This window comes from Cibotium barometz, chromosome 28 (genome assembly GCF_041138505.1).
Source record: "Cibotium barometz isolate CiBa-2024 chromosome 28, ASM4113850v1, whole genome shotgun sequence".
Classification (NCBI taxonomy): Eukaryota; Viridiplantae; Streptophyta; class Polypodiopsida; order Cyatheales; family Cibotiaceae; genus Cibotium; species Cibotium barometz.
The window spans coordinates 38,213,007-38,226,773 of NC_141073.1; the positions used below are offsets into that span (position 1 = coordinate 38,213,007).

Consider the following 13,767-nt stretch of genomic DNA (forward strand, 5'->3'; position numbering starts at 1 on the left):
ATTCTAAGGCACAAGCAAGCTCAGACAAGCATTAAAGAAACCCTGTTGGCTAGATGGACACAAGCATATGAAGTCAATAGCATTTAATGCTTATTTTGTTGTCCTTTGCTGACCGACAACAATAACCGGCATTATTGGAGCCCATATAAGGTTAGGCCAACATAAAACATAGGTATATGATCCCCAAACAAGGCAGGTCAAGGAAGGCCAAAGGCCACATCAATTGTACACATAAAGACGTCTTTTTGTATCATAGTAATGTATTGAAAATACAATCCATTTCTTCTCTCTTCTCTACCTATCTATTCATTGGTGTTCCTAATGGATAGGGTTAGGGCTAGATCAAGTACAACAAGACTTCTGCACATGCAACATTTAATATGTATGATTGGTGGCACTATAGTTATAGCTTGGGATACGAGGCAACTGACTGCCCAAGATAAGGTCTCTAATGATTGTGGATAAAGACTTCTGTGGAAGAGAGTACATGTATATAAACAATCGATTTTGCAGCTACCAGGCATGCACTACATACCTAACACTCAAGGGGGTTGTGTCCGGTAGAGGGGGGAGGAAGGGGAGGGGAGAGGGGAGGTCACAGAAGAATTTAATTTGGGTCAGTAATAAGTGTTTTGGTCTGTTGTATGTACAAGGAGTCGGATGTGCAATGGTTATGTTCCCATGTAGAGTCGTATGTTTTTTTGCAGGGGTTGTAAGGCTAGGTGGATGCCCATGCGACAAAGGCAAGAAGAGTGAAGAGGGCAATGAGTGGGGACATAATCGTGAAGAATAAAAGACGCATAGAGAAGGTGTGTTTGTACCGGACTCTGTAGTTTTCTACTGTAGCAGAAGTTGGATTTGCGTGATTGCTCAGCCCATGGACTGATAATTGATTTTTGCTCTCCTTCACCTTTTCTTTAACCAGCACTTCATCTCAATTTTCACTAAACAGCATGAACATCTGTTGAAACCCGCAATTAAAATTAGAAAGTGCAAGGTTGCAACATAAGAGTTTTTTTATTTAAAAATCCAAAATTTACAATGATTTTGTGATTTAATCCAAACAGTGGCACCTACGCAAACTCCATTGTGACCGCGTTGCCATGATCACATACAGCTAAGCTCATCAAGGTTCATGAGATAGTCCTTAAGCCCTCTGCTCTACATCAAAAGTGGGTCAAGGCTGTGCCACAATGATGAAGGGCAGATTAAAATTTACTCGCACAAGGCTGTCCAGCACATTGGTCTCCAATTTGCAGTGTAAAAAAGGACAGTAATTTGTATCATTATGAAAGCACACTGGATGAAAACTTCAACATGGCTGCATCAGCTAGCACCTTAGATTGAATTTTGTGACTCAAAGCAGTGACTTGATTACTCGCATTGTTGTACATGTGATTGCTAAGGCCATACATGATTACAGGTGCATATCTCATGGACTGATAAAAGCCCTGCAGAAAACTTTGCAGGTCCGCACGTTGTGCAGAACATGCCTCCCCCGAAAAAATCCTTATTTCACTTCAAGAAATGAATTGCTGCAGGCAAAGACTGCAAAATCTGCCCTTAAAATGGATAAAATGATATGTTCACTGCATCGGTACATTAGCCTGAAGACCTCCATATTCTTCCATCTATAGAGATAACCATCACTGACACATCATCGTGATACTTACGCCTGTCACCTTGAGGAATATCTAGCAGCTCGTGGAAATCCATGCCTTCACATACAGACACGTTGTTAGACATTTCCCCCCCAAGTTGGAAGTGGCATAGAATTTGGTTTAGCTACCAATAACATAAGGTGGTTTACTTCAAAATAGTTCGAATTCGCTTCTCCCTGACACTTTCAAGGAGTTACATCTAATCCTCTCTAGCTCTCAAGTGAGGGGAACCATAGTCCATCATGACTTGCTAAAAGAATGTTAATCAACACCAGACATGAGGAAGTCAACATGAATGCAAACATACGGTAAAGATGTTCTGAACAAGCATTCGGGAAGGAAGCTTTGCCAGATAGACACATCTTGATGTTCGTAACAAGAAGCTTCACTTTTTAGTCTTAAATCATGGTGATGTCAAATCTGGACTTAACAAACAAAGGTATTTCTTTGTTAATTAGCTGACATTCAGTGTCCATTATCAGCGGCAACACCACCACCAACAGAGAGTCTCCAAGTTCACCAGACTAGTGGATGATGAGTATATTAGACCAAAAGTTCTAAGAGTTATCAGAAGCTTCACACCACGTATCTGATGGATAGCCTTGCCACAACCATTGCAATCTGTAGGAGAGTTTCTAGCATTTTCACTTATGGTGCTGGTTCTATTAGTGATGTTTGAAGCATAGTCACATGGGACGTGAAATGGGAACAGGGACGGAAAAGATTGAGAATGGCCATTCCGTGTGACTATAGAGTGACATGGGACGGGAATGGGAACGGGAAGATGCTGCCATCCCCAACATTCCCGAGTCTAAAAATGTCCATTCCCTATGACTATGGTTTGAAGAAACGGCATTCAACAATCAAGTACACCATGGACTGACAAAAAAAAAAAAACATATCAACCAAATTGTACCCATTCCATTGGCTAGGAACAAGCTTGCATGTAACCTAGATCTTTACCCAAATGCACAACAGAAAGTTATTCTAGCTTAGCATTTATCATCATCAATTACATTTCCACATAGTTAGTGTGTCACGTTCCAACTATTGGTGCATGCCTTGGGCACCTTTGGATGCCTATTGGGCTGCCAAAACTCCTCCAACCTGCCCATATAATACAGCCTCTAACTTTGTCTTTTACATGGTTGCGAGTAAGATGCATGTCCACATGGCACCGGAGTAAGGTGTGCGCGTGACATCATGCTTGGGTGGTGAGGGGGTACAACCGCATAAAAGCCATCATTGCTGCTCTTGCATGCCTCGAGTGTTTTTAGGCACATTTCTAGGAACCAGGAACCAAAAATCTGACACTTTTGTGAGGCCTGCAACAACATGCATGAACCCAAGCAAGTTCGTGAGTCCATGCCTCACGAACTTGCAGAGTTTCATGCAGCCTCATTGATGCTAGATGCTCACTTCCAAACCATTACCTACATACATCATCTATACATTCTCTACCGTCTCTGTCATGTGCACCATGCACTTAGGTGCCACAGACATGTCTGTACAATCAATGCACAATTACAGCCACCTTTTTGGATTGAAATGAGCATCGAGTATGTTGAGAGCTCTTGTCCAAGAATTAGTCGCTCATCACCATCACGATTGGGTCTAGGGTCAATAAATCTGTGTGTTTTCCAACACATTTTTTGGGCCTTGTTCCGCACAGTTTTGCAACAAGACAAACTTTGAACGAGTGTCCAGACTGCTTATTAGACCGCTTATTAGACCAAGTGCCGGGTGCCGGACACTTCTTTAGACAAATTTGCAGGCCATGCAGGGTGCTGGACAGCACCAAATTAATTAGAGTGGGCTGATTTCGGGCAGTTTGGACCCCATTTAGGCAGGCCAAACAGCATGTGGTGCAAGAGGCAAGCATGGGCATGTTGGGGTAAAGGCAATATGCCCACCCTTATAGTGCGTACTAGCCCATAAGTTTTATAGTACATAGTACACTTAGTACTTTTAATGTACTAAGTGCACTATGTGTACTTGAGCAAATATACATGTGTGATAGGGGAGTCACACACTCATACACTGTGAGTTGACTTATCCCCACATGTCTCTCTCTCTCTCTCTCCCTTCTTCTCTATGTATGTCTCCCACATGAAACCCTAACTCTACAGCTGAGCTTTCATAGCTCCTTCAACTGGTATCAGAGCCTGCGTGTGCTGTACGGATCTGCGTGCTGCAGCAAAACTGGTCGCCGCCGCTGGTTGCCTACGTCCAGAACTGGTCCCTGGTCACCTACATGTGCTGTGTCAGAACTGGTTGCGAGGGTCAGCCAATTGCAGCCAAGGGCTGGTTTACAGAGCCAATAGCCTGTGCGTGTGAGCATTGGAGAAGTGCGCCAACCTGTCTGCGCTTAAACAAGTAGTACTCTCCACCAACCTCTGCGTGTGAGCATTGGAGAAGTGCGCCAACCTGTCTGCGCTTAAACAAGTAAGATTCGCCACCGTCGTCACTTGCAGCCGCAGCTATTGCCAGAGCCAGGCCTACCCACGCCATCATCATCATCATCGTCTCGCTGGAGCTGCTGGATAAACACGTTGTAGCGGGCAGCAGCAAGTAGCCGGCGAGCGAGGAGGAAGGGCAGCGGCGCCTCACCAGCACGCGCAGGGAGGCCCTCGCTCTCTACAGGGAGTGGTTGTAGCCTGGCCACAAGGCGTAACCAAAGGGCACGTTTACGTGTCCCCGTGGAGGTCTCGTCGCCTTCTTCCCGACTCGCTGGGGTAGCGCTCGCAGCAAATGAGGCGCCTATAGCGAAACGCCGCAACCAGCCTCCAGTTTTGTCTATCGTCAACACCAGCTCCCCTTTATCGCTGCAAAGCTCCTCAGCTATCGCCCACCTGCACAGCAGCAGCATCATCAGCACGACGCCCCCAACACCCCCCTTTTTCCTGCAACAGAAATTTTCAGAGGTACTTGCTTCAATTTTGGGATTTGCATGTCCATTTATCATCAATCGAGCAGGTACAGGTCCAAATGGCTCAGATTTTGAGCAAAATTGGCAACATTGGGTGACATTGGTCACATTCCGGGTCAATTTGCAGGAAATTGGATGTCAAAATTTGGGGCTTTTGATGTAATTGTGCCATTGGGCATTCATACATGCTGTATGATGTGAGCAATCTCACATTTGGGGCAAAATTGCAAGAAATTGGAGTGCAAATCAAAGGGCTTTTGTGCCAATTGGGTTGATTTGCATGCAGGCACTGGCGTTTGATGTTTTGGGCAATGTGTTGATGCCTGTCAAGCACTCAATGTGCCTGTAAATCAAGGGGCTTTTATGTACTGGATGTATATGTGGCCAGGGGGAAGCATTGTGAAGACTCTGATGCCTTCATGTGCGTTAATGTACCATGTATGATCAGAAATTGATCTTGAATCAAGGGGCTTTTCAAGATTTTATGCTTGTTGAGCTTGGCAAAGCAACAGGGAAGACTTTTATGCCTTAACCCTCAGAAATCCACTTGCAGTCAAGGGGCTTTTGCTCAATTTCTGTGCCGGACTGTTGTATGCAGTGGTAGGGACTATCAAGGTCTGATTTTCACTCATTTGGACAGCCAGGAGAGCATTTATTGCTGCTGTACTTGCTGGTACAGATTTGGTACAACTTTGTACAAGTTTTGGCATGGCTGTACATTGATTTGAGTGAGGAAAAGGCTCATTTTCAGCTGCTGTACTTGCCGGTACAGATTTGGTACATCATTGGTGAGCACTTAGTACTGTTGTACAGTACTTTGGAAGGGGAACAGAGCAAATATGAGGTGCTGTCATAAATCTGCAGCAACCAGATTTTGGTGATTTTATCACATTCAGTGGGAAGAGAGTTGCATTTGTGCTTCCGCAGTGGGAGATAAACTTTGGGAGAACAACTGTGAGCACTTTGTGTGCTTTGGTGCAGTGTTTGCACATCTTGCAGGGAGTCAGGCATTGACTGTGTCAAAGGTTGCATATTGCTATGGCAACCACAGGTGAGAGCTCTTCATTGCTTCACATCAAGAAAAGAAGCTTGAAGGCTCACATAATTATGACATTTGGCAAACCCAGTGCTATAATGTGTTGCTCCAGAAGAAGCAGCACAAGCCCATCAAAGAAAGGGGTGTAATGCCCGCTTCTCTTACTGCTGAAGAATGGGAAGATATGGATGAGCTAGCAAGATCCACTATCATGTTGTCTGTGTCAGACACTTTACTTTTCAGCATACGTGAAGAGAAGACAGCTTGGGGAATGTAGCAAAGATTGCAGGACTTGTATGCCCAGCAAAGTGCCTCAAGCAAAGTGTATTGATTGAAGAAACTCATAGGTCTTCAAATGAAGGAAGGGGCATCTATGACAGCCCATCTAAATGAGTTTAATGGTGTTGTCAGCCAGGTCATCAATCAAAAGTTGGCAATGGACGATGAGTTCAAAGCCACCTTTCTCTTATGCACTTTGCCAGAGAGTTGGGACACATTCAGGACAGCCACTAGCAATTCAAATGCTATGCTCTCATATGCAGATGTGGAGGGTGCTCTCCTTCAAGAGGAGATGAACAGGAAGAACAACTCTGTCGGAAAGTCCAATGCAATGAATGCACGTGGGAGATCCCAGCAAAGGGGTAAAAGCCAAGAACGGGGAAGGAGCAAGTCCCGCTCCAAAAAGGACTTGGAATGCCATTATTGTGGCAAGAAGGGACATATCAAAAAGCAATGCTACAAATGGAAGAATGATCAAAAGGAAAAGAGCAAAGAAAAAGACAAAGACAAAGATGAAGCCAAAGATGCAAACCCAAAGGGCAAAAGTGGAGTCAAGATTGAAGAAGTCAATGTGTCACATGCAGGTGACAGTGAGGATGAAGTCCTATTCACGTCTTCACTTGATGCACATTCACTCCTTGCAGGAGATGGTCATGGTATGCACTCATGGATCATTGATTCAGGTGCCTCCTTTCATGTCACAGTTGCAGAGACTTGTTTGTCAGGTATACTGCTGGCAATGAAGGAGTAGTTTATTTGGGTGACAACCATGCATGCAAGATTCTTGGCAAAGGTGATGTGAGGCTTGTGTTTTCAGATGGCTCACAGCTTATGCTCCATGATGTCAGGCATGTGCCTGAGATCAAGAAGAACCTGCTTTCTACTGGACACCTTGATGATGCTGATTATGTTACCACATTTGGTCGTGGAAAGTGGAAGATTAGTAAGGGCTCATTGGTTGTTGCCAGAGGCTCTAAGGTGGACACTCTTTACTTCATGCATGCAGGTGTTTGTCACCATGCTAATGTAAATGCAACCGAGCTGCCAGAAATCTCTATGTGGCATAGCCGGTTGGGACACATGAGTGTCAAAGGAATGGAGCAATTGTCTCGTTTTGGTTACTTGCCTTCTCTAAAGTTCTCAAGTTTTCAGTTTTGTGAGCATTGTATATATGGCAGGCAACTCCAGTGCCCCCACAAGAAAGCTCCTGGACAGAAAGATGCTCAGTTAGAGCTTGTGCATACAGATGTATGTGAGATGCCTCAGCTTTCTTTGGGAGGGGCAAAATATTTTGTGTCCTTTATTGATGATGCCACACGCAAGGTGTGGATTTATCCTCTTCGTTTGAAGAGTGATACATTCTCAGTGTTTGAGAAGTTTGTTGCTCATGTTGAGAATCAAACTGGCAAAACACTGAAGGCTTTGCGTTCCGACAATGGTGGAGAGTATATGTCCAAACAGTTTCAGGACTTTTGTGATGCTAAAGGCATCAAGAGGGAACTCTCTACTCCTTATGATCCTCCACAAAACGGGACAGCAGAGAGGATGAACAGGACCATTCAGGAGAAGGTCCGTTCTATGTTGTCACATGCTGCGTTACCTCATGGTTTTTGGGCTGAAGCTGTTATGACAGCCGTTCATCTTATAAACAGGTCACCTAACACGAGGCTTGGTGGGAAAGTGCCAGAGGAAGTATGGACAGGGAAGCCTCTGTCATACAAGCACTTGAGAGTGTTTGGTTGCATTGCGTACGTGCACATACGCAGGGAAATACGCACCAAACTTGATCCTAAGTCTCACAAATGCATATTCCTAGGATATGGTGACAGAGCTGAAATGGGGTATAGACTTTGGGATCCAGTGAATAGAAAGATTATACGCAGCAATGATGTCATTTTTTATGAAACATGCATGTATAAGGAGCCTGCAAGGCAACACGAGCCTAGCAGAGTCATCTTTGATGATGATGGACATCATGGACAACAACCAAGGGCTGTAAATCAACCATTACAGCATCAAAACCAGCCCTTAAATGGTGCTGAAAATGGTCCAAATGGACAGCCAGAGATGGCAGAAGATATCTCTATGGATATCCCACAGTTAGAGGAGATACCGGGCATGATCTTTCAACCTTATGGCATGGAACAGGAGCCACCAATAGGTGATATGCAAGCTGGACAGCAACCTGCAAATGATGGTCATTGGGTACGGAGGTCCACAAGACCCTCCAGAGCCCCTGACAGGTTTGTTCCAGGGGTTGACTACTTGATACTCACCGACTGTGGGGAGCCCTCATGTTATAAGGAGGCTTTACAGAGGGCAGACAAGGCTCTTTGGGAGCGTGCTATGAAGTCAGAGATGGATTCTCTGCACAGAAATGGAACATGGAAGTTGGTGCATTTGCCTACAGGCAAGAAGGTTTTGCCATGCAAGTGGGTTTACAGGCTCAAAGTTGCACCTGATGCAAAGCCAAGATACAAAGCCAGGTTAGTGGCTAAGGGCTTCAAGCAGGAATATGGTGTGGACTTTGATGAGATCTTCTCTCCAGTGGTCAAAATGACCACACTTAGAGCTGTATTAGCTTTGGTTGCTCATGATGATCTGGATTTGATTCAGATGGATGTGAAGACTGCTTTTCTTCACGGTGATCTCCATATCAAGGATGCAGAAGTGCACTGCCTTATCTACTACAGAGGCGGAGTATATTGCAGCCACAGAGACTTGCAAGGAGGCATTATGGCTATCCCGGTTAGCGGTTGATTTGGGTTATACAGGGGATATTGCATTGTTGCATTGTGACAGTCAGAGTGCCATCCAGTTGGCAAAGAACCCTGTCTTTCATGCAAAGACGAAGCATGTGTATCACTTCATCAGAGAGGTGATAGAGAACAAGCAAATTCAGCTTGTCAAGATTCATACGGATGACAACCCGGCTGATCTGTTGACAAAGAGTTTGCCTCCAGAGCGGTTTGCTCATTGCAGACACTTGATGGGCATTGGATGAGGCCAGTTTCAGCCTTGATATGGCCTTGTATATTATCATGTACATGCTGATTTTTTCTTTTCCTTCATTTAAGGGCACTTTGCCTTTAAGTGGGAGGTTGTTGGGGTAAAGGCAATATGCCCACCCTTATAGTGTGTACTAGCCCATAAGTTTTATAGTACGTAGTACACTTAGTACTTTTAATGTACTAAGTGCACTATGTGTCCTTGAGCAAATATACATGTGTGATAGGGGAGTCACACACTCATACACTGTGAGTTGACTTATCCCCACATGTCTCTCTCTCTCTCTCTCTCCCTTCTTCTCTGTGTATGTCTCCCACATGAAACCCTAACTCTACAGCGGAGCTTTCATAGCTCCTTCAGGGCAGACAATAGTGTGGACTCGTTGGCATGCTGAAATTCGAAACCTGCAGTGGGCTTCAAAGCCCATTTTCACCTTCAAACGAAACCCACCTTTGCAAATTGGGTTTTAAAAAAGCCCACCCCAAGTACAATTTATTGGGTCACACTTGAAACCCGATGTACCTTGTAGACCTTCAATTTTGAATTCCAAGACACGATTTCAAATTTCAGTCCTACTGGTCAGGCACCTTTATGGGCTGGTCAAGCACAATTTATAAGCAGGTTGCATTCATTGAGGTCATAGGCTGGTCGTGGAGGGGTCGAGCAGGCCAACCTACTGCAAGGGGTAGAGGTTACTCTATTTAAAGGCATAGCCCCGTTCCCTGATGATCATCTTTCATATCTGCAAGCAAGCCATCAAGGAGCACACATCCAGCATCAAGAGCTTACTGCAAAAAGACACAAGCAGCAAAGGAACCAATAATTGAATCTCTGGAACCTACCTGAAACCAGCAGTCAGGCCACTAATCACAGACCCCCCACTGCCTCTTGTTCCGGCAGTGATACGTGGCAATGATGACCTGGTGGCAATGGCATGTGGCAAGTCGTGGACCTGGCCAACAGCAACAAAACAGACCGACCAGTAGCATTGGTTCTGTAGGTGAAGTGCTAGCCAAGAGTGTACCAATCACAGTGCTAGGTGACTTTTTCACTCAGCCATATCCATTGTACTAGACCACAGGGCTAGTTGACAATTTAACTCAGTCATATCCATTGTACTAGAGATTCGGTTGTATTACTTCTTTCTTGTACATAATACAGACAATATTTTAGGACTCGTGTGTGTTGTGTGAGATTCTTCTGCACTCTTCTTTCTATCTCTAAAAACCCTAGCACATAAGCACGAGTGTTCTAGAGTTGGTATTAGAGCCTAGAGAACCTGCAAAAAAATTTGTTTTTTTGTAACACGTGTGCGTTGACTGCTTGGATAGGGTAGATCACAAAGAAAGGAAGAGGTAGACTCCTCACAATGAGGAAGGGAAGCAAGAATATAAACTGCAATGGTAACAAAGTCCTCAAAAGCATCATTGAGAGCAGAAGACTCTTCCATAAGTAGAATCACATCCCAAGAATCAACAACAAACAAGTGATCCATGTGAAAGGATCACACCTCACAAGCAAAACACCCTCCTTTCTCTGCAAACACTGCAAAGAACACAGGCTCGGACAAAATAAACTCTGCTCAGGATCTCTGAAAAGATCACTACTCTCCTCCAAAATTTGTAAACTCCTGTCACAGAAGAAAGTCTCCACAGATACAAAACAGTTCCCGAAACTGATCCTCAAGTGAAGTAGCTGGAGATGGGCCCCGTCTGAGTGTAGAAAACTCATGTGGGAAGTAAAACGCAGCCAAAACACTGCTGTCCAGCAAAAATAGCACTCCACTACCAACAGAAGGCAAGGAACATGAAGAAACTGGAAAACCGTGAAGGCCAGGAACAAAACACAAGTACAGATGCTCCAAAATCAGCAAAACGCTCAATGAAATAAGAAATTCAGTGTCCTCCTCAAGTACCAAACTGCCACCAAAGCCACAATCCAAACAAAACCCCCTCTGCAAGTGATCTGTGTCCACTGGAGAAGAAAACGCAGCCAAACAAGGGGCTACAAACCTAAAAATTCAGGCCAACCAGGTTCCACACCTCATATGAGGAAAAACGCTAAAGAGAAGGTACCTTCGGGTCCAACGGAAGGAGCCCAGGTGAAGGTAGAGCTACCAGCAAGATCTATTCAGAAAAACGCAGCAACCATGGCTACAAATCTGAAAATGTAGAGGTATTCGGGGTAGTAGATAGGCCTGAATCTGGAAAAGCAAAAGAGATATGGTACCACCAAGCCTGAGATCAGCAAACAGCATCAGAAAACCTATAGGAGAAAAAACGCAACAAGTATGCTGCTTCTGTTTTGCACAGAACAGGCGGCCAGCACTACCTGGGGGGGAGAGGAGGGGGGGGGGGGGGGGTGGTAGGTGCTACTGAAAAAGGCTGCAAAACAGCTATAGAAAAAACGCAGCACTCCAAGGTGCTGCTGCCCTAAAAACAGAGCAGCCGACAGATGAAAGGTGAATCTTAGGGATCAAAACCTATAAAGGATGACCAATAGCTGCAATGGGAAAACGCTTGGAACAAGTAGGCGACCAGCAGCAACTCTGAGAAGAAAAATGCAGGAGGGAGAGGAGGGAGCATCCAACACTGTTCTTCACCGGCGCTCTGATACCATGATAGAATGCACAGCGGAAGAAGGGAAAGTGGAAACACATGAGAGAGAGTGAGAGAGAAAGATGGAGAGGAAACACAGGTATAGACCTGCTCTCAATATCATCAACCAAGAATACATGTCCCGAGCAAGAGGGGAGAAAGCCTCGTATGTGAGGGACTCTAGCAAGCAATGCTAAGCAATGAAAAAGAGTGAGGAAGGGACCGGCTATATATATGCCCATGTAAAGGTAGCCGACCAGCTCTCCACGACTAGGATAAAATGTCCAAGACTCCATAAAATAATTAAAATAGGGGATAAATGATGTGAGGGGTGACCAACCCCTCTAGCTAACATGGTCAGTCCTAAAGGCTAAAATAGGACACCACACAAGACGCCAGCAGCCAGCAAGGAGATAATGTCTAACAGTATGTACACTGATCATAAAAACGTTGAGGTGTTGTACTGTAGCAGAGAGTGGGCTGTTGTCCCATGAGCTGATGTAAAACGCTGGTGTGCTCTATGTAGCAGAGAGGGCTGCTGTCCCATAAGCTGAGGTAAAACATTGATGATGTGTTGATGTAAAACGCTGATGTAAACGCTGATGATATGTAGCAGAGAGGACTGCTGTCCCAATCATGTACTGATGTAAAACGCCAGTATGTTGGAGCTGACAGCCGAAGATGATGAAGCACATGTAGTGTAGGCACCGGCACCAACAACAGCAACAGCAACAGATGTGGCACCTGATGTGTCTATGAAGTGGTACGAGATGTTGAATCAAGAGGCTATGCTACATATAGTAAGGGGGGCTGCTGGTAGGTCCAGTGAAAGGGCAGTCGGCCAGTAGCAAGACACCTAAAAGATGAATAAAATCTAATAAATCCAGTAAAATCCCCTTTTTAGGGCTGGATAAAATGCCATTTTCACACACCCCCTCTCAGGCCAAAAAGGGGACCATGAGAGAAGATGAGAAAAATTAAGGATGCCAGGGTTCCACACTGACACACTGGCAGAAAGAATGTATCCCGCTCTAGAAGCAAAGTCTGATAAAGTCAAAGAGGGAGATCGTGATGCCAAAGGTGGTGACGATGAGTAGATGTACATGGGTTGATCGTCTCCCAAAGTAAGATCTTGAACGGGGCTCTCCTCTGAGGAAGTCCCATTCCCTGTGTGGTCCAGATCAGAGTTTGGAGAATCAACTTCTGGTGAGAAAAATTGGTCCTCCGAGAATGCGGGTAAACAATCCATGTTGTGTGCTCTCGAGGTCTTCAATTCCTTTGCTCACGATAGCTCTGATACCATGTGAGGGAAAAAGGATGAAAGGACCAAATGTACGAGAGATCAGAGCAAAACAACACATCATGAAATGAGTGAGTGAGTGTATATATAATGGTGAGTGAAAATGTGTACAAGAGGTCCTCTGATGTGAGGAGACTCTGTGAAGAAGACCAGTGCAGAAGCAAAGACGATGTCGGAGCTGAAGCAGGGTCGGTGACGAAGGTTCGCATCGATGTGAGGCAAAGGCACTCCGTGAGGTGGTCGGTGTGTCGAAGGCTCTCGTGAGTGGATGCAGAGGCACTCCGCGGTGGTGGTGGGCACGGAAGGTGAAGTGATGCAAGCTCTAGTGACAAGGGTGTTGCGGTACCCGAAGGGTGATGAAGAGCAGAGAGGGCTGCCGTCCCGAGTGGCGCAAGTGGCGCAAGCTTTGGTGACAAGGGTGCTGCCATACCTAAATGGTGAAGATAAGCAGAGAGAGCTGCCATCCCGATGATGTGAGATGGTGAGCAGAGAGGTCCCGAGGTGAACTATAGAAGAAAAACGCTGATGTACTGTAGCAAAGAGTGGGCTGCTGTCCCAAGGTATGTACACTGATGATAAAAACGCTGAGGTGTTGTACTGTAGCAGAGAGTGGGCTGCTGTCCCATGAGCTGATGTGAAACACTCGTGTGCTCTTGTAGCAGAGAGGGCTGCTGTCCCATGAGCTGAGGTAAAACGTTGATGATATGCTCATGTAAAACGCTGATGATATGCTGATGTAAAACACTGATGATATGTAGCAGAGAGGACTGATGTCCCAATGATATACTGATGTAAAACGCTGGTGTGCTGGAGCTGACAGGCGAAGATGATGAAGCAGATGTAGTGTAGGTGCCGGCAGCAGCAACAGCAGCAGCAGATGTGGTACCTGATGTGTCTATGAAGTGGTACGAGATGCTGAATGAAGAGGCTATGCGATATATAGTAAGGGGGGCTGC

The 13,767-nt window shown here is 45.4% G+C and overlaps 1 protein-coding gene across 2 annotated transcripts in view; it reads right to left on the reverse strand.

Annotated features, from left to right (window-relative positions):
- Window positions 1-998: 998 nt before the first annotated feature.
- Window positions 999-13,767, reverse strand: part of LOC147622809 (putative protein phosphatase 2C 4) — a 28,454-nt gene continuing 15,685 nt past the window's right edge. For both annotated transcript variants that reach the window (XR_015269519.1, XM_086822462.1), the window contains one exon: window positions 999-1,718. Coding sequence is in view for 1 of the 2 variants with exons in the window: in XM_086822462.1 (XP_086678588.1) it covers window positions 1,603-1,718 (116 nt within the window). In the remaining variant the exon portion in view is untranslated. The remainder of the gene's footprint in view (window positions 1,719-13,767) is intronic.